The 22,169-nt window shown below is 43.6% G+C and overlaps 1 protein-coding gene across 4 annotated transcripts in view; it reads right to left on the reverse strand.

Moving 5' to 3' along the window:
• STXBP6 (syntaxin binding protein 6) overlaps positions 1–22,169 on the reverse strand; it is a 219,006-nt gene that overhangs the window by 156,503 nt on the left and 40,334 nt on the right. For all 4 annotated transcript variants that reach the window (XM_043549055.1, XM_007069352.4, XM_043549056.1 and 1 more), the window contains exon 2: positions 9,917–10,104. In XM_043549055.1, the coding sequence (XP_043404990.1) occupies positions 9,917–10,070 (154 nt within the window). In that variant the 5' untranslated portion in view covers positions 10,071–10,104. The remainder of the gene's footprint in view (positions 1–9,916; positions 10,105–22,169) is intronic.

Below are 22,169 nucleotides of genomic sequence, written 5' to 3' on the forward strand. Positions count from 1 at the left end.
GTTATATGTATATACCATATATCTCTAGTTACCATATATCTCTAGTTATGCTCATAGGTGTAAATGGCAACCATTAATCACAAACCTGGTAAAAGTCTCTGGGCATACTAAGCTCGCTTCATTCAGGCGAACAGAGGGAGCAATTAAATGTGCCTTTGTTTAGTGATAGCTGAAACAGTAGAGGCCACCAACCAAGTCACAGGCCAGCATTGCAAGGACTGAGCAGAAGCTAACCATGTGGACCAAGGGATTTCCCTGAAGACTGAAAGCAACTGAAAGGGCTATGGAATTGTTTGGTTGCAGCTGTGTGTGTGAGGAGAAAGGAACCAGAAAATGAAGAGAAAACCAGCAGGCATTGAGAGCAGCAGTGATGTGTGGCCCTGGGAAGAATCCAAGAGACAAAAGCTTCAACTAAGCATAGTACTCTCTGAAAAGGCAGACTTGGATTTCTGAACAAGGAGACTGCCTCATGGATTTGTGTAAATTCTCTGTAAACAAAACAGGTGTGCACCAAAGAAATACCGGGCTCTTATAATCAAATTCTCCTCCAAATGGAAACAACCCCCCAAGCCCGCATACTGGCTAAATAGTCAGCCTATAAGAGGCATTTTATTATATACCTTATAGCACATACAGAAAAGAAATTAACATATCAACTATATCAATCTACCTATTAAAGGCTGGCCAATTTCTGGCAGCTACCTCAGCAGAGGTGGGTTTTCAGACAGCTGCGACCTTATGATTGGTTAAGGGCGGAGATTTCATTCCATAAGCAAGAAACAGTATGGAAGGAAGAACAGAAATACCTATGGGAGAAGTGAAGCAAATAAGTGGTCAAGATGGGTGTCATTGGTAGTGGAAGTGAATGAAATGTGATGTTTATGCTGGTACTGTAACTGAATGGAGAGGGTCAGTGATAGTTATTGCAATTTGTAATTTAAAGTCCTGTCAAGTGAATGATATAGAAGTTTCAGAGTAGCAGCTGTGTTAGCCTGTATCCGCAAAAAGAAAAGGAGGACTTGTGGCACCTTAGAGACTAACAAATTTATTTGAGCATAAGCTTTCGTGAGCTACAGCTCACTTCATCGGATGCATAAGCTGTAGCTCACGAAAGCTTATGCTCAAATAAATTTGTTAGTCTCTAAGGTGCCACAAGTCCTCCTTTTCTTTTTGATAGAGAAGTGTAACTGAATGTTATAGTTATTATTTCCACACATTTAAGGTTATAGTGGGTTTTTTGTTTTGTTTTGCTTTGCTTAGTTTTTTTAATGGCAAAAACCTAAGTATTTTGCATACAGATTATATACCACAGCAATCCTTAACTTCAAAAGTATTCCTTCCAGCAATGCTGTTCTGCAACATGAGTGGTATTTGTGGTACTTGAAACATTTCAAGGGAAATGGAAGCCACATTCAATAACATTATATGGGGAGCAGCAGCAAATTAAACTGCACCTTAAAAAAAAATTTGCATGGAGAACAGGAGGACAAAAACAAAGCTTAACTTCAGAAATTCACATTTATACTTCAAAAAGTTATTTTTAATGAGTTTAAAATGGTCTAGTACCAGAGCAATCCTATTATTAAAATAAAGTTAAGCACATAGCATAATGGTCCTTGTCTCTGCAAGCTTTGGGGCAGAGGTTAGCAACCTGTGGCATTTGAAGCTGTTTGTTCCTTCCCCTGTGAAGAAGTCTCTGAGAGAAAGTTGCCTCAGCACTTCACTTAGGGTGAGGAGTTTACTCCTCAGGGGGGATTCTGCGTGATTGCGTGCTCGCAGAAAACACTCCCCCCCGCAGAATTCCTGTGTTTCCCTGCAGAAAACAGCAAGGAAGCCAAGGGAAGCCACACGGTGGTGGGGGAAGCACGAACATGGGTGCAGTTTTGGAAGGAGATTCCCCCCCAAAAAACAGAGGCGAGGCAGGGGAGGTGCACATGGGGTTATGTGCCACTGCTCCCCCCTCACTTCTGCAAGCGCAGAGTTGCCCAGATGAAGGAAGGAGGCTGCATCTCAGGCTCTGCTGATTCTGCAACTGAACACCGCCTCCTGGGTCCTAGTGCCAGTCATGCTCCCCTTCTGTGTGCTGGGAGCCTTCCTGTTTTCTGTGCACCAATGAGTGCCCGTGGTGGGGCTGGGTAAGGCGGGTGGTGGAAATGAGGGAAGGGGGGTAGCGGGAAGACGCAGTGGGGAAGGAAGGGGAGTGCAATAGGATGGCGGAGAGGAATGTGGGAGTGAGGAGAGAGAGAGAGAAGAGAAGGGGATAGGGGAATCGCAGGGGGAAGCGGGAGCTCGGCATGTGGTGTCCCCTTGGTGGCAGCTGGGGCTCCCTCGATAAGCAGGCCCATAGAACCCTCACCCTGACAAGCTCTACCCCCCTACACCTGGACCCCTCCGAGGAGCCCCCTCACACCCAGACCGCCACCCCACTGAGCCCCAACCAGCTGCACCTGGACCCCCAACCCATCAAGCCCCACTCCCCCAGCACCCGGACCCCCACATTGAGTGCCCCACACCCAGACCCCCTGCCGAGCCCCATCTCCTGACCCCCCCCCCCCCCCCCGAGCCCCTGGATCCCTTCACCTGGATCCCTTGCAGAGTGTCCTGCACCCGGAACCCCACAACGAGCCCCTGTGCACCCAGATCTCCCACTGAACCACCCACACCCAGATTGCCCCACATGGAAACCTCTCACCCCACACCTGGATCCCCCACACTAAGCCCCTCCACACTTGGATCCTGCTGGGCTGAGCCTGCCCAACCCTCACCAGGTGCGCCTGGCACAGAGAGGCAGGGCCCCAGAGTCTTTCTGGGGCAGGCCCAGGCCTTGCACTATGCCAGCATCAGGTGCAGCCTCATCGTCGAGTCCCTGAACTGGCTGAGGTGGAGGCTTCAGCGTGATTTCCCACCTCAATGCAGCCAGTGGCCTGTGCTCCCCACTGCCATGCTGGAGCCACATTTATTTACTGACAAATAAAATTTGCAGAATTTTAAAATATTGTGTGCATAATTTTTTGGCGCAGAATTCCCTCAGGAGTAGGAGTTGCTCCGAGATAGAAAAAATTGGAAAGAGTCCAGAGGAGGGCAACAAAAATGATTAGGGGACTGGAACACATGACTTATGAGGAGAGGCTGAGGGAACTGGGATTATTTAACCTGCGGAAGAGAAGAATGAGGGGGGATTTGATAGCTGCTTTCAACTACCTGAAAGGGGGTTCCAAAGAGGATGGATCTAGGCTGTTCTCAGTGGTAGCAGATGACAGAACGAGGAGTAATGGTCTCAAGTTGCAGTGGGGGAGGTTTAGGTTGGATATTAGGAAAAACTTTTTCACTAGGAGGGTGGTGAAACACTGGAATGCATTACCTAGGGAGGTGGTGGAATCTCCTTCCTTAGATATTTTTAAGGTCAGGCTTGACAAAGCCCTGGCTGGGATGATTTAGTTGGGGATTGGTCCTGCTTTGAGCAGGGGGTTAGACTAGATGACCTCCTGAGGTCCCTTCCAACCCTGATGTTCTATGATTCTAACGGTAGGGAAAGAAAAAGGGATAGTGTGTGACCATGTGAGAGTGAGAGAGAGAGAGAGAGAGAGAGAGAGAGAGAGAGAGAGAGAGAGAGAGAGAGAGAGAGAGAGAGTGTGTGTGTGTGTGTGTGTGTCAATTCTTACTATTCCTTTGGTCTTCTGTTGGTTTCTCTTAGCGCTTGGAAGATCTGTTTTTTTCTTTGGCAATTTTAAAATGAAAATTTTCAGCTGTAGATAAAAGCCATAAGAAAAAGTAGGATGTTCTCACATTCAGCATTTTTCAGTGCACTATTATACGATGAAGAGGAACGAAAGTCTAGAGAAGGCCTCGTCTAGAGAAGAAAATTGTATCGGTTTAACTTAAAGTGAGTTTTTATGTCCACGTGGTATAATCGGTGCAACCTCCTTTGAACACTTAGCATTGGCAATACAGTTAAGCATCATGTTTTAAGAAACATGATTTCTTAAAGTATACAGAGCTTATTCCACACTCTCAGCACTTTATTCACACGTTTCTTTAACAATAAGGCCAAACAAAAAAATCTTTTTAAAAGAACTTTTGTTTAAGGTTATATAAGATGAAGTCCACAAGACTCAAAGTTAAGTCTGACTCACTTAACATCTTGTCATTCTGTCTGGTGGTGTGAACGAGGCGGTAAAGTAATACAGATGGAATATCTGTTTTTAACTTTGAATTTACTAACTTTATGTCAAATCCTTTCCAACTCTTTTTATAAGAGACAGCCCCGTTTTCATCCTCTGTTTGTACTATCTGCAGTCACTGCTTTTCTTCATTTCCCCTCTGTCTACTGCTTGCTTGTTTTCTTCTCCATCTCCACAGTTAAATGGTATATGGCTCCTCCATGCTTGTCCGTCCCACTTTATCACTACAGTATAATAGAAGGCTTTGTGTAGGCAAACAATAGGGTTTCCTCCCCGCCCTTTGACCTATTATTCCACAGTCTAATAGACTGTGAGGCTATGTGTACACTACAGATTACTTCAGTATAACTTCGGGCATGTCTTCACTAGCAACATTAAAGCGCTGGCCACAGCAGTGCTTTAACGTGGATATGTAGTCGCGGCATAAGGCTGGGAGAGCTCTCTCACAGCGCTCTAAAAAAAAAAAAAAACCTCCACGAGGGGAATAGCTACCAGTTCCCAATGCTGGTGCACTGTCTACACTGGCACTTAACAGTGCTGAAACTTGCAGCGCTCGGGGGATTGGGGGGGAGAGAGAGAGGTGTTTTCACACCCCTAAGCGAGAAAGTTGCAGCACTGTAAAGTGCCAGTGTAGACAAGCCCTTAATTTGGCATGATCAACACCTCTGATCAACTTAAGTTATACTGACCTAACCACCGGTGTGGACCATGCTATATCAGTGGGACAGCTTCTCCCACCAACACAGCTACCATCGCTTGAAGAGGCAGCAGTTATTAAGCTGATGGGAGAGCTCTCTCCTGTCGGCTTAAAGTGTCTTCACCAGACGTGCGGCATTGGTGCAGCTGCGCCGCTATAATGTAGACATAGACTGAGGCAACTTTGTAACACTGTTCCTAAATTACCTTTCAATTAGTTTCAATACATTACAACTTCTTATACCATCATAAACAATTCTTTCTAGCCTTCGATCCCAATACAGCAAAGCATTCAAGCATGCAGTTAAGCATGTGCTTAAATTTTAAAGGGTAATTTCTTGCTCCCTCTCCTTCAGCTAGTAATGTTTAGCAGTTGACCTTCTCACCTGTCCTCTTGGGAACTTATAGACATGGAGCAGAGAGGTTCTTTACAGAGATCTTTAGGTCCCTTAGTAGTTTTGTACAATACATACTGAATTTACATTTGGAATGACAAATATGTTTACCTGATTTTTAAACACATCATATAACTCACAAGCTACAACCTGATCAGTGAATATAGTATAACCATTACCATAATTGAGTTTCAGGTTTCTGTACATATAAGAACCTAGATTCCAACACTAGGACTTAGCAAGGACTTCTTGTACATGGAATATTTACCACCATCATTTAAAAAGTCACTTCATGTGGGCTGATTGTTTCAGTTTGCAAGTTAAGCTCTCATTAAAAACGAGTTATCAAAATTACTTTAGTACGGCACAAAGTAAACTAGTCGGTGGAAATGAGACCCACAAAAGCAGTAAGACACCTCAGTCCTTATACATTCCACTATAATTTTAATATCCTTAGTTTTTATATAAGCAAACATCAATAAAAGTCAATCCAATGAATGAGAAGAACAAATTACTAAAATACAAGTACACTAGAGTGTGGTAAACTTCACAGTGAATTTAAGTTTACTTCCCTGGCTAGTTAGGTTTTGCTGACAATACAAATAACCCTAGTTTTCAACTTTTCCACCAGAATTCTGTTCAATACAAGCAAATTCTTCTACAGCCATGTCTTCTACATATCGTGGGGGAGGAGTGGCTTGGCAGAATTCACTATTTTTAAAAATAATTTTGATGTATATCTACATTCATTTTTAAGTGTTTTTAATTTATCAATTTAAATTTTCACAGTTGCAGGAAATTGGAGAAGTCAGGTAGTACAGGGGAGTCATACAATTATTTAATGTATGACTCTCCTGTAGACACTGATATTCAAAAAGTTAAAGCTTTATAACCCTTAAAAAGACAAAAATTGTCAATATTGCATGTAAAAATATATAAAATACCTATCCTTAAACTCTAATAAGTTCTTAACCAGCATTGCTCTTACTTTGTCTGTCTGTAAATTTCTATTATTAACTGATGGAAATATTTTATCGTCGTTTGTGTATTTACATTGAAATCAATGTTTACCAACGTTTACCAACTAAAATCTGATCCTTCCAAACCTAAATACATAGTGACTTTTTTTGATGTCTGGTTGGCCCTTATGTGTACATACATAAACACATTATATATTTGCTATACATGTTAACATATATACATGTATATTATGCATACATGCTCTAAAAGGAGAGTTATTAATAAGTTTTGCCTTTTTATACTTTGGTAATTTAAGTTAAGTTGTATTGGAAAGAAATTATTCTGGAAAAGACAAAACCAAGAAAAGCAGACTTCTCTGGACACACTTCAAGTCTGACGCTTGTTTACTGAGAAATTCCAATGGTATTTTCCTAATATGAACACTGGTATTACTCCAGGTCCTGACAACTTCACGAAAACTCAGAGCTTGCATGTAGGGTTAGACCACAGGAAAATCAGGCCTGAAAACTTCTTCTCCAGTCAAACCAAATAACTGAAACTAATTTTAAACCGTACTTCAAAGTGTTTACACAACTATATTCCTAATTCATCTGCATATGTATTTCACTCTGATAATCCTAAAGTATTCAGCATAAAAGTGCAATTCCTTCAACTCTTTAAAGATCGCAGTAGAAAGGCAATGGAGGAAAAATGAAAATGAAAACTAAGATCCTATGATACTAACAGCTGAAAAGAAAACGTTACAGAGTCCACAATTCAGACTTAAATCTCATATTCATATTTCAGGGTTTCTCTTTCTTTGGCTGTCAGCCATATCATTTTAGCCAGAAGGTGGTATCAGTTCACCATGAGTTTGAAAACAAAACAGTTTAAAAGTGTGCATTAAGGGAAAATAATATGAAATCAGAATATTAAACAGATATGTTCTTGCTATATTTGTTGTTCAAATAGAGATATAAATAGTAAGAATAGATGCTTGGGCAAGAGACATCAATCCGACTGACATCTCCAAGCAGCTCGCAGTCTCCCCCAGCTGCTCCTGATTTTATAGTGGTACACTAAAAACAGTTATAGAAAGACTATTCGCAACTCAGCCTGAAAAGCAAGAGGACATTATTACTGAAGACATACTCAAGAGTTTCTGGGCAACTATTAGGTTATCTATTACTGCAATGCCTACAGTGCACAAGTATTATAATTTTTTTCTAAGGTATTGAATACATAAATGGCAGTTCCACTTCAAAAAACTAACACACTTTTTATTTTAAACCAATCACTTTAGATCAAAGAATGTTCATAAAAAGGCAACAGCAAAAACGAAAATCCACTCTATTTCATACCTTTCTATTTAAAGGGTATCGACTTAGTTATGTCAGAGACAAAAGGTTAAAGGAAATCCAATGTACTGTTACTATACATCTGGCTTAGTTTTTGCATTGTTTGCAACAGGAACAATGAAAAAAAAAATCAATTAATCACTTCTTTGCTCTTTAACATGCTGCTGGGGAATATTTGTTAAAAAGTAAAATAAATGAAAATGGTGTTTTTTAAATTGTGAAATCATTTCTATTGGTCTTCAGTTTTATGAAAGCTTGTTTGGTTTCGTTTATTTGTGTCAAGGCTTATTCCCCACTCTGGGGCTTCAAATTTAGAAGGTGGGGGCCCACAAGGATTCTAAAAATTTAGAATCTCTCCACTCCAGGTTTTTATTAAACTCCCAAGGTTTTAGCTTTTCTCTGACCTTGGATTGGTAGATGCTGCCACCACCCAAGTGCAGAACCCCCTTGAGAACCCAGGAAGGCGCACTTGGGAATTCCTTCTTTTGGAGTACCCTCGAGCCCTTTCACACACACATACCCCCCTGAGGAAGAGCTGAGAAGGGGGGGGGGGGGGGGGGGGGAGGGTGAGAAATCAGCTGTTGCCACCAGCTAGTTAAACAACATGTGCACTCTTAAGACACAAAAATCCAGTTCTGTTCTTAAAAAAAGTAAATTTTATTTATAATAAAAAAAGAAAATACATCTGGGAACTTAGGCTTTTGCTAGATTTAAAACAAAAACAAAAAACAAAAAAACCTCACAACTACAAGGATTAAGCATCAAGAATAGCTCTCTTGAAGTCCAGCTTAAAGGTTACAAGCAAAACAAAAGCACCTGGGGTTAGCATGGAGGAATCCACAAGCCAGAGAGAAATAAAAGGGATAAACCTAATCGTGTCTTCCTCGACATTTCCTGATCTATTTAGATATCCGTGGTTTTAGATGAGTAGTTTCTAGGTATCTACTGACGATTTTTCATACCTGACCCAAGCTTCTCACAGCATAACTGCCTCTCCCTGAGAGCAGACAGACAAAAGGGAGTCTTTGTTCAATTTTTAAAAGTTCTAGCCTTCCGATTAGCTCTTTTGGCCAGGCCCACTCACTTCCTTTTACCTATGCATAGAATTGAGACTTTTTAACCCTTTACAGATAGAGCAATTAGATAACAGCTACTAAGAGGGGTTTTATAGCAATGGCTGGCTGGGTGTCCATAAAAGGTAGCTCCCCCACCCCCGCCTTCATTTATCATAATTTGTTTTAACAAAATTCAAATGTGGGCAGAAATTTAAAGTGTTCCTTCAGGGATTTACAAATAGTTTAATAACTCTTTTTTGTCTCCATACAAAGAAGTCTGTCTTCTTTTGGTAGTTGAAATGATATTTATTTATGCTCTAACACATATATAGCATCTCAGTGCTTAAAAACAAAACAAAAGACCCGTGAATCCTAGGAAAGCAATTAAATTCTGGCATACATATTATGCTGTCACAGTATTGAGTTCACTCTCACAATCTGAATGAGCAAAAAGGGCACTATATAATACTTATGCTTTAACATCAGGGTAGGAAGAAAAGAATATACAAATTTAAAATAGTAGAAAACATCAAGGCCATGTTATCATATTACCCTTGGCCCAAACTCAAATTTGCAGCCTTTTTGCTAGCTACTTGGTAGAATCCTAATGAGATACTGCAATGCCTAAACACATCAGCAACAACCAGACCATCCTTCTCCTTTCTACATGACCCCTCAAAGAGATTTTTATGTTCTTTCTTCCCATCCTCACCCAAAATCCTTTAAAGTAGTAATACTTCTGTTTTTCATCCCCTTTTTAAATTAGGTGACAGTGACATTCTTCACAGAGCTGAAAACAGCTAAGTTGCCATGGTCCCAATGACGTAATCATACACAGAGGGGATCTTTGAAAGGAACAGGGGAGTGTATTAGTTTCAGACAATTGAAGAAAATACAGGAGAAGCAGGTACAATATAAAGTTCATCCCTTAGAGGAATAGCTGAATCAGATTAACAAAGACCTAATATTTCCAAGTATACTAACTACAGGATAAGTTCATACTGTGCAACTGTGCCACCAACAGTTTTAATAATAACTGTGAAACCTTCGGACAAATCAGCTATATCTGTCAGCTATATCATATGACAAACCACACACTTCCTGCATTCAAACTTATAAACATTAAAGATGTAACCATCATAGATCATCCACTTGCATTATTAAAATGCAAGTCACACTGTTCCTTATAGCAACAGATGATAGCCAATCCGTTAATCAAACTTCAAAGATAAACCAAAAGGATGGCTAGATGTCAAAATCATTTATCTTACCTGACAAGCAGATGTAGGTTAAATATTCACCCTGGCCCCCAGTTGCTAGGAAAGGGATCTTTTTCTTCGTTCTCCTTTTCACTTGGACAGCTCCCAGCATCCTTTCATCATGTGGGGCGAAAATTTCTTTGTTGATAGCAGCTTTGGCACTCATCGTAGATCAGAGCTGGAAGAGGCTGCTGTCTTCTCTAAAATAAAATAATCAATCAAAAATTTAAAATGAAATGCTAAGTTACAAGAGACTATGGTTGACTTTCATGTAGATCAGTTATTCTGGGCTTCAAATTAAGTCTTGAATGACTTGAAAGGCTTTGCACAATAATTTCACCTCTTGTCATCTAGAGGTGGGATTTTCAAAAGCACCTAAAGGTATGTTTTCACTGCAGAGTTAACTCAAATTTACCTACAGACAAGTTACTCCTCTCGAGTTAGCCTTGCTCGAGTAAGAGCAGCCACACTGCAAAAGACTTGCAGTGTCTGTACTGGTGCTGTATTCATTCATGTGTAGCATATCTCATGGTTCTCAGTGCTGCAGTAATCCAAACTGTTCTATGAATTCTTTACCCGTGAATTATGCGAAACCACGTCTGTCCTTTTCGAGCACAGAAAGAGAATTGTGGGAAGGCATTGAAGGACTAGCAGCATGTGAACATGCACCAGAACTGGCTTCATCCAGGCCCTAAAGGTGCTCAACCACCCGCTCCACCCCAGGACCCACCCCCACCCGATCCCTTCCCCCAATTCCCCACCTCTGCCCCACCTCTTCCCACACCCACTCCACCCCCAGAGCCGGCCCCATCCCACCCCTTTTCCCAAGCCCCCATTCCACCCCATCTCTCCCCGCACAGTTCTGCCTCCTCCCCCCCTCCAGCACACCATGGGACAGCTGATCGCAGCAGGTGGGAGGCGCTGGGAGGGAGAGAAAGGGAGGAGTTAATCGGCAGGGCCACCAGTGGACAGGAGGCGCTGGCTGACGGCGGGTGCTAAGCATCCACTATTTTTTTCTGTGGGTGCTCCAGGGATTTGGTGCCTACACAGACATGTCCTCATTACAGAGTGGTCGTGTTAGTAACAGATGAATCATGTTCACTTGACTTACAGGTAGAGGTCACTCAAGATACAGGTAGCTTATACTCTCTCTTGAGCGAACAAGTAGAGTTAAAAGCACCTCCACAATGTAGTTAAGAGTGTTTCTATGTGAACAGGAATCAAGTCAGGAGCAATTCTCAAGTTTTAACTCCAATTAACTCATCATTGAGTGACTCCACTAGGTCTTAAGAGACTATATGGCAGCTAGTTATGAGGAAGAGTGCCTCTGTCACCACAAAGATTGGACTCTTCACCCTCTTTCTGTCACTGACCCCAGCCCTGTTTTCTCTGGAGACTTCCAAATAAATTAGATGACCTTCTGTTTGGCTCCTTCAATTAGTTTAAACTTATTTCCCCCTTGGGAGCCACTCCCTTGATACCAGCCTATAGGGCATGGGTGAGCAAACTACGGCACATCTGGCCCTCCAGGCATTTTAATCTGTCCCTTGAGCTCCCACTGGGGAGTGAGGTCCGGGGCTTGCCTCCCTCCAGCCAGGAGCAGGGTCGCAGGCTTGCCCCACTCTGCACGGCTCCCAGAAGCACCAGCATGTCCCTTCTCCTGCTCCTATGCATAGGGGCAGCCAGAAGGCTCTGCACACTGCCCCCACCTCAAGCTCTACCTCCGCAGCTCCCACTGGCCAGGAACCATGGCCAATGGGAGCTGCAGGGGTGGTGTCTGCGGACAGGGCAGCATGCAGAGCCGGCTGGCTGTGCCTCCACGTAGGAGTTGGAGGGGGGACATGCTGCTGCTTCTTCTGGGAGCTGCTTGTGGTAAGCACCCCGCAGAACCTGCATCCCTGACCCACTCCTGTGCTCCAACCCCCTGTACCACCCCGATCCCCTTCCCACCCTCCAAACCCCTCAGTCCCAGCTCGGAGCACCATCCTGCACCCCCAATCCCTCATCCTCAGTACCACCCCAGAACCCTCACCTCCCCCCTCCCCGCACCCCAACCCCCTGCCCCAGCCCAGAGCCCCCTCTCGCATCCTGAACTCCTAATTTCTGGCCCCACCCCAGAGTCCACACCCCCAGCTGGAGCCCTCACCCCCTCCCACATCCCAACTCTCAATTTCGTGAGCATTCATGGCCCACCATACAATTTCCATACCCAGATGTGGCCCTCGGGCCAAAAAGTTTGCCTTCCCCTGCTTTAGGGTATGTCTACACTGCAAAATTAAGTCGACATATAGCCATCACAGTAATTAAATCACTTTTGCATGTCTGCACTACACTCCTTGTGTCAATTGTCTGCACCCTTTCCAGGAAAGCTTGCACCAATTTAACTGTTAGTATGGGGCATTGTGGGAAGGCTTCTGAAAGGCAGCAACAGTCGATGCAAGCAATGCAGTGTCTACATTGACACTGCAGCGACCTAATTACATCTCCTTAAACACTACGCCTCTCGCGTACGTGCAGTTATTAAGTTGGTGTAGTGGGCGAGTTACATGGGTGGGAAATACTTTTTAGTGTGAATTAGGTTGATGTAAACTGCCTTATGTCAACCTAACTCTGTAGTGTAGACCAGGGCTTGCTTATTTAGTACCTAGAAAGAATGAAGAGTCTTAGTCCAATTCAGCACCACTCCTTTCCTTTGAATTTTAAACTTAATTGATTTTCAAACAGATTCTGTATCCAAGTTCATTTGTAAGTTAATGAAATGCCTGCTTCCCCCCGCCCCCCCCCCCGCCGCCATTCAGCCTCTCTATCTCCACTATATCTAGAATATTTAACATAAGACTCAAAAAGGAAAGGGCAGGACCTCTGAATTTGCAGGAGGAATTAATGAAGAATCTCTTAGTTCTATTCAATATTATTTAAATGACTCAACCCAGCTCTTTATTCATCCAGCCATCTGAGACAAAGACAATGGTTAACCCTTGTTTGCCTAGTTTCAAGCTCATAAGCAAAGCAGGTCAAAACTTATTTCAACTAACAATTGCCCCCTCCCCCCTCCCCCAAACCTTCTACATAACAGTCTAGGCCTCGATGTGCAAACCATTACACAGGTGCTAAACTTTATGCATGTCAGTAATCCAGATGAGGTTAGTGTTATTCATCCATGTATTCAAGTCTGCAGGACCACGCCCTTTTTCTCCCAAAAAAAACTTCTTGGATTTTTTTTGAAATTTTTCAATTTTAAAAATTTACTCTGTCCTTCATAATGTACTACCAATTTAGATTGGTCAGGTTAGTCCAACAATGGGGATTTTTTCTTCAAAATCAAATTTATTTTTGAATAGCTATTTTGAAAATTTTAAAATGTGCTTTTGAAAAGGAAAAAAAAAATCTATAAAAATACTATACAAATTTTCAGTCACACAAATTGATCACTTTTGTAAACGAATGCAAGGCTTTTAAGATTTTCACTTTTAAACAAATTTTCCAACCAGCTCTACACAAACAAGACAGGAATTTAAAATTAGGCCATGTCAATATGTACAGCACTGCAGCATCGCAGATGTACTGATACAGCAGCAGTGGTGCAGCGCATCTATGAAGACGCTCTGTATCGATGGGAGAAAGCTCTCCTGCCCACATAAAAAAAACCCACTGCCGCGAGCGGCAGAAACTGTGTCAGCAGGAGAAGCTCTCCCGTCGACATAGTGTTGTGCACATGAGCGCTTACATCAGTGTAACTTATGTCACTCAGGGGAGTGGAATATTCACACCCTTGAGTGACATGAATTTTATCCACACAGGCTGTAGTGTCAACATAGCCTTACCCTGAACTATTTGTTAGGGGTGGCAATTGTGCAATTTGATGGCTGGGTTAAAATCCTGCACCCAATTTAAATGGCAACTATAATTCAGAGGGGTGGGTTTTTTGTTTGTTTTTAATTAAAGTTGGCTCCCTTTGTAGGGAATTTTACTCAAGGCTACTTGAGTAACTAAAGGCTACTTTGAAGAAGTCTACAGTGAGCCAGCAATATGTGAAGTCTTACTGGTATCCTGTCTAGTTGCCCTCTTCCCCCCCACCGCCAGCCTGCACCCTTTTCACAGCACCTTTTCATTCGGTGTATCGTTGCATAGTGCACAACTAAACTCCATAACTCCAGTCATAAAGGCATTCAAGCACTATCTATACTGAGGGGTTAGGTCATCTTAACTATGTCCGCTCACGGGGGTTTTGGTGTAGACCTGGCTAAGACTGAAAAATTTTAGAAGTTGGTCCAATAACAAATATTAGAGGGGTGTGGTCAGATGGTTACCTCTTCCGCCTCCTCCGGACGAGCCCATCACAACAAATCTATGAGCAGCAAGAGCCAAGCCGCTGGAGTGGGGAGCTGGGCCCAGTCCTATAGGACAGGAGCCATATTCTGCACCAGGCCAGGACAGAAACAGTGACACCCCCTCACGCGTGCACACCAGAAAGTGGGGCCTGACAGTTTTACTCAGCTCCACTCCGCCCAAAAGAATATCTTCACCAGTTGCCTATACAATGAACAAATTACTGTATATTGACCTACGCTTTATTTCATGGATGTCTGAGGCAGCGGGATGGAGGCATGCAGACAGGTAGTATTATCTGAAATGCATTGAACTGGAGCAGGAAAGAAGGATAATTAAACACAAAGGGAGCCTGGGCTGAGTTTCAGTTTCTGACTAACAACTCACTCACTCACTACCAAGTGCCACAAGCAATCAGACTGTTAGCCAGAGAAATATAATTTCAACCCTAAAACTAAGCAATTTGCTGTTATCGTTTCATCTCTCTCCTTTCTGGTTTGTGTGTTTGTTTCCATCTCCTTTTGCTCCTAGATCCCTATTTGCCTCTGCTGGCCAACCCTCAACCACATGAAACTAACTTTCAGCTACCAACATATGATGTGCAGCGCTACAGAAGGAGGAAGAGAAAGTACACTGTGATCTTCTGTCATGGTTCTGCTGCTCCAGTTAGGGAAGTATCCTGTACAGAAGCAACATACTCAAGTGAATGGAAGCAATTCTCCATTGAAGTTGGAAGGGAGAGAATCTCTCATGTAAGCGTTTCAAGGTGGGCAGAGATGTTGATAGAGCGGGGAAATGCAGGATCCGCTTGGAAAAAATAGCTCCCTATTCACATATCTACTGAAAGCACCTCCACGTTGTTGACAACTCTCATGATTTTGTGGTCTCATCATATCTGGCTTTTATTTAAAAGCCCCACCTCTTGAATGTATATGACTGACAATCAGCTTTCACTTAAAAAGAAGTTATTCACCCTCAGGGTTGCAGAAAGGTTGAAGATGTGGACCATAAATGCCCAAGAACCAGAAGGTAAATAAGAGCCACCAAAAAAATAAAATAAAAATGATTATCTTGCAATCCACTCAATTTTTTAATATGTGGGGAAGGCAATACTGCTAGTAAGATAGAATTCTAAAAGAAAAAATAAAACCTCACTGTTTTAGCTCCTACCTCCCGCAAACTTACTAATGTTTGTTCCTCAAATTGTCTTTGCAAAATCTGCTTCATCTCACTATTACAACATATAAAAATGCTATGGTTCCAATTTCAGAAATTGAAAATAGTTGGGTACATGGCTAGTTATTGTCTTTGGAACCGCTCTCTTCAGCCACAGTACAAAATACTACCAGGTGCCAGCAATCTGAGTAATCAGAGCCCAATTAAAATCTACTCAGCTGCCTGATTTTCACCCACAGCTGAGAAGCATCTCATTTTGTAAATGAAATAGCTATAGGTTCATTAGAGGCTTGTTACTAGGTGCTTAACTCTTATCACATGCAGAAATGTGTTCTACCCTGAAAGCCAGAAACAGCTTGGTGGAAACAGCATTTCACATCATGCAATATGCCTGGATTCAGATGCCAATCCATAAAGGATTTACAAAGCTCTCATATTTAACAGTTTTGTACTGCCACCCATCACCATGTATGAGCCTCTTCCATGTAAAAATTCAGATTTCCAATCTATGTCCGTAATGGATTTCATAGAGATGCTAGTTCATCAAGAGTTATGGGAGCTCTGCTTATGGTATGGTCCACATTTTTAATAGTCTAGGCATAACTTTTCTAAAGTGATTAGCAATTTTGGTGGCCTAAATGTTTGGTGACAAACATGATACCTTAAAAGGTGCCTGCAGTTTTCAGATAGTGCTGAGCACCTTCCTGCTGAAAATAGGCCCTTTTAGAGGTCTCAAGATAGGCAACCCAAAAAATCACTGGACACTTTTGAAAATGTAAGCCCTTGGTTTTATCATCAGTCACAGGTAGTCTCCGAAGAGTTGATGGTACCAGCCAAGAACCGAAGGGATACAAGACCTGCTCCCCTCCTGATCAGGCTTGGGGCACATACCTGAGCCATATGATCTTTCACATTTGAGTATCCTGCCTCCAGTAGCAGCAGCCAAGCTAGATGACTCAGAGGAAGATGAGCCATCCTCCTCTCCCCCTCAATGAATGCACTCCTGCTAGACAAGAAGTTAAATGTTTTGCTCAAGGTCACACAAAATTGTGACAAAGCTGGGAGAAGAACCCAAATGTCCTGACTGACTTTTTGCTTTAAACAATTAATCTCATTCATATTACTGTAATGATAATCTTGCAGGTATTGAGAAATTGCTTTCCCCCCCTGCAGATTTTCACTCTAGCCATGTTACAGTTTTATGGATATTACAGAATTTACACTCCAGAACGTAGACAAAACTGAAACACACAAAGAAAACTTCTCCTGTCTATTTAAGCAAATATGAATCATGTGCAGCATCACACAAATCCTTCCATGCTAAAATCTTTCTAAATGAAATCTATGCCAAGTAGCAGCTTGCAGTTAGACAGCTCATCCATTATTCAGTGATACAAGAAAAAAAATCAATTAAGCAAATTTACAATAGTTCTAAGATTGCATTAAAATTAATAAACTACTTATGATCAAGCAGATCTGTCCGAGTGAAGCCCAAAAGAAGTCAAACAGTGAGCCACTCGGAAAGTTTGCTGGCAGTCTCAGAAGAGCTGACATATCACATGGAGTTGTCTTGTCCTTGCTTGCAGTTGCTTTTAGTGGATTGTGGAAGCAAGAGGATCCAGCCAATGTCTTCATTAGGGCTCCTGATACATAGGAGGGGTTAAGGAAACCTGACCTACAGGGAACAGAATTATAGTAGTAGAACTGGAGCTGCCAGTTGGAAAGGTTTCAGAGTGGGAGCCATGTTAGTCGGTATCAGCAAAAACAACAAGGAGTCCTTGTGGCACCTTAGAGACTAACAAATTTATTTGGGCATAAGCTTTCGTGGGCTAGAACCCACCCAAATAAATTTGTTAGTCCCCAGTTGGAAAGGAACGTCCAGTGGAATCAACACAACTCAAAATGCTGTGCAAGATGATGAAAAGGACCAGATGCCCAGCAGGGCATTGGAAAGGAGGCAAGAAGCATGTTCAGAGAAGCAAGAGGACATAAACATTGGGAGGGGAAAATGAAATGACAAAAGAAGAAAGTGTAATTCATCTATTTGCCAGCAAGGGGAAAACACTCATATTAAACACAGTTACAAATTAATGTATAAAGAAAAGGAGTACTTGTGGCACCTTAGAGACTAACATTTATTTGAGCATAAGCTTCTCGCTATTACTTTTCAATGTATGAGACTGCTGTATTCACTAGGATAGTACTCAGGCATAAACAGGATTGTGTCAGGAAGACAGCCTCTCTATTAAGTTATGGTGCATGCTATGGAAGTGTTGAGTAACTAACTGCTGCTGAAATCACCAAGAGCTATGAGACAGTGCTTAAATCAACTTCAGTCAATGGTAGTGTCATTGTAAAACACGACTGTTCATAAGAATAGCTTCTGCTGCTTTATGGATGTAGGGGCAAGGTTGCGGAAGATTGGCGAGGAGCTAAGTGGTGGACTGAGTATGTGACTGGATGTAAGCAGAGGATGCAAGCAGTTTCAATGAACTTTGTCTGATAGACGCTGCCAAAAGACATTGTAGCATAGCTCAGCATATTTTTGCCTGTAAACGAGTCAGTAATAAGCATAAATCGTACATACAAGACTGTAGCCAGCTGTTGACCCCATGTAACCCCTAGATAAGCGCGGCGTATATAGCGTCGCAGAGGACTTCCTCCCCCCCCCCACCGGCGGAGTCCTGCTTGGTCAGCTGTCCCAAATGGCCAGAGTCCCCTGCAGCCCCTCTGCGTGTCCTAGGGGCTCCCCTGCGCAGATTGGAGCGTAAGTTCTTTCTTCCTTCCTTCCTTCCATAAAGCATAGTTTACTATTCTTAGGCCTGAGTGTCCTCCTTTCGCTGGTATCTCTCCCCCCTCCTCCCCAGCCCTTGTGGGCACAATGGATCTTGATTTTCCCCTGGATATTTGCTTGCTATAAATGCTAAGGCAAAGCATTTGACCTTTACCTTTCATCAATATTTTATATCCATTGCTGCCTCAAGTAAAACAGTTAACACAAAGTGTTTTGAGGAGTATACTGCCATTCTGAACACAGAGGTAATCTAACTTTTCAAAATCCAAACTTTAAGACACCCAATTTCTAGACTTGATCCCAGAAGAGGTTTTGGACTTAAGTTTATCCTTAAAATGTAATTAAAGAATTTAATTAGCTCTGCATACAAGGATTAAACTAAATAGGTCAACTTCACTTACAGAGCCAAGGTGAAATCCTGAAAAGGCTGTTAGTTTAGTAGAATAGCATGATCAGAATACCTACCTGTACCATTCTTTCAGTCTGTTAGTTGTTATTCTCCAAAATAAATAAAAGTAAGAAAGTGTCTTTGCTCAAAAGATTCAGGTACTGCTTAAAAGATTCAGGTACCGCACAGGGCAACCGCTCCCTGCCCCAGCTCACCTCCGCCACCCTCAGCCGGAGTGGGAAGTTGCAGCCTGCTTCTCAGCCCTCCCAGGCTTCCCTCCGAACAGCTGATTCGCAGGAAGCCAGGGGGAGGGGGATGCGGAGAAGCAGAGAGAGGCGGTGCGTTCAGGGGAGAAGGCGGAGGCAGAGAGGAGGTGAGCTGGGGCCGGGCACAGCACTGGGCATTCTACCCCCACCAGTTTTCCCCATGGGTGCTCCAGCCTAAGCCTAAGCTTAGTCCCGCCTAAGGCGCCACTTTTGATGTGATCAGTGGGGGGAGTGGCCGCTCCCCCTGCTCACCCCCTAGCTATGCTCCCCCACCCCTAGGGGCCAGAGGGACCTGCCGGATGCTTCCTGGGAGCTGCCCTAGGTAAGCACCGCCAGGACTCCCCACCTTGCCCCCTGGCAGGTGCCTCTGGCTCTTAGGGGCGGGGTGGGCAGCCGCTACAGTGGCCCACGAGACCCTCCTGCCCGGTTCTGGGGGCAGTCAGGGGACAGGGGAGAAGGCGGAGGCAGAGAGGAGGTGAGCTGGGGCCGGGCACAGCACTGGGCATTCTGCCCCCACCAGTTTTCCCCGTGGGTGCTCCAGCCTAAGCCTAAGCTTAGTCCCGCCTAAGGCGCCACTTTTGATGTGATCAGTGGGGGGAGTGGCCGCTCCCCCTGCTCCCCCCCTAGCTATGCTCCCCCACCCCTAGGGGCCAGAGGGACCTGCCGGATGCTTCCTGGGAGCTGCCCTAGGTAAGCACCGCCAGGACTCCCCACCTTGCCCCCTGGCAGGTGCCTCTGGCTCTTAGGGGCGGGGTGGGCAGCCGCTACAGTGGCCCACGAGACCCTCCTGCCCGGTTCTGGGGGCAGTCAGGGGACAGGGGAGGGGGGTGTCAAGGAACACGAGGGGGTTGGATGGGGCAGGAGTCCCGGGGGGCGGGGGTGGGCAACGACCCCCTAGTGGGGTGAGGAGGGAACTCCTTAAAATTTCGGCAGCTCATCACTGGGTGATGGTGTAAGTCCATACAGCCAAGAGACAGCATGACAGGGCTGGAAAGCTTCCTAGATTTCTTCCTACATCTGCCACTCACTGGCAATAAAAATTTTGCATTTTGTCCAGCACTGTTTGCTTGTCTCCAGCTTATCAAGTGATCTAGATAGCTCTCTACCAATGACCTGTCCTCTCCATTATTTACCACTCCCACAATTTGTGTGTCATCTGAAAACTTTAATCAGTAAAGGTTTTGTTTTCTTCCAGGTCACTGATAAAAATGTTGAACAGCGTAGGATCAAGATAAGAACGAATCCCTACAGGGTCTCACTAGAAACACCTGTCTGATGGTGATTCCCTGTTTGCATTTTGAGATCTATCAGTTAACCAGCTTTTAACCCACTCCATGTTTTATATCTCTCTAGTTTTTTACTCAAAATGTCATGCAATACCAAGTCAAACACCTTACAGAAGTTTTAGTATAATGAATCAACACTATTATCTTTATCAAAGCCAACTTGCAAGCTCAAAAAAAACCTGATACCAAGTTTGACAGGATCTATTTTCCATAAACCCATGTTGATTGGCATTAATTATATCACCCTCTTTTAATTCTTTATTGATTCCCATATCAGCCACTCCATTATCTGGCCCAGAATTGAAGTCAGGCTGTTCCTATAGATTTTTTTCGGACAAGACCTTAAATGCCATTAAGTGTATAAGACACTAAAGAGCCTCTGACTTTTTAAAGCAATAAGAACAGATAGACGTTTGCCCCAGTATCCAACAAATTCTCCTCCCTCAGTTGTTGTGCAGTGCATTACTTTGGCCAAGGCACTACACATCAGAAGCAACTTACAAACTGTTATGAACAAATGTGTTCACAGTATTCTCTGCTTAAGTGGAACGCAGTAAGTCAGGGTTGCTACTTTAGTGAGGTGTCCCACAGTAAAATGATTTTGCCTAATGACCATGAATGGTAATCGCTGCTGCTCAACAGGGACTAACTCAGCTCATGCTAAGTAACAACACAATGAATAACAAGCTGTTAAACAGGGATGGCCTGGTAGTCCTGAAGTACATGGGTGTCCAAAGCGTCATGACCCACAGGTCGACAGGGATACTGGGGGTCATCACATTCCAATTCTCCACCCAGCAATCTACTGGCATCAGCTTGAACTGGGATTCCTTGTAGTCCAGCTCAGACAGAAGCCTCCAGCCTGAGGCTCCAACTGGTGGAACACCAGAGTTTCTGATTGGCCCGCTCCCACTACATAAGCCAGAAGAAGGATCAGCGAGTCACCATACAACTGGGTTCCACCCTGCTTTGGACTGTTCAGCCAGTTCTACCTGGTCCTGTCTCCTGATCCTGACCTCCTGATTTGGCCCGATTCCTGGTACCTGACTCTTGGTTCCTGACCTCAGCTCCTGGTTCAGAATCCCAGTTGATGTGGGAACCCAGCCCTCCACTCTACACTAACCACTAGGCATAGCCACCTACATCCCAGCCCTGACACAAAGAAAGCAGCATGGAAGTTGAACAAGTCAAGAAATAACAGAGAGTTAGGATTAAAGTTCGACTACAATATTGCTCCCTTGGGCTTGTTTCTTAAAATGGGTCTCCAGCCAATAGATCATTATACACTGTTCGATCAGGAGGTCTTGTAAAGTATATTTTGAGTTCACCCTCCCCAAGCCAATGGTGCTAGCAGCAATACATCTCCTGCTGTGTCTGTGCCAACAAAAATCTACGAGCACTGAATGTACTGAGGAGAAGCAGGGAGCAGAATGCAGGTTTCTGATGCTGAAGAGGAGGGCCAAGAACCCAACAGCAGCCCCCAGCACCCAGGTCTGGGGAGGGAGCGAAGCAGGCTCCGCGACTACGTTCACCACTCTTCACCACTCAATTTCTGAGGGTAAGAGGGGACAGAGACTCAGAATGCAGTGATATCACAGATGATGCATGCATAGATTAATGTATCCAGAAGACACCAAATTTATGTCTGCTACATGAGTAATAAATTGAGAAACAGTAGCTTTCACCATTCACTGTGACAATTCCTTCAGCCATTCTGAACACTCAAGGTGTGTCAGATTTCCATTTTCTGACTATTTCATATTTTTCTAATAAATGACATCAGCCCCCATTTCTTGGTGTCCGTTGGAAGTTTTAATCAATTCCACCATACAGATTTTTAGCGAGATGGAGATATCTTTGTACCTATGGAAAGATCTTGGGATAGATTACTCCAATATTTTTGTACTTGGAGACAAGCAAGAATTATGTGGGACAGAAACTCTCTCTTGGCAGCATCTTGCGTATTTGCTGTGGTTAGCTAAACATGCTTTCTGTAGCCATTATTCTATCTAGAAAAAGTCTGCTT

This window comes from Chelonia mydas, chromosome 6 (assembly GCF_015237465.2).
Source record: "Chelonia mydas isolate rCheMyd1 chromosome 6, rCheMyd1.pri.v2, whole genome shotgun sequence".
Classification (NCBI taxonomy): Eukaryota; Metazoa; Chordata; order Testudines; family Cheloniidae; genus Chelonia; species Chelonia mydas.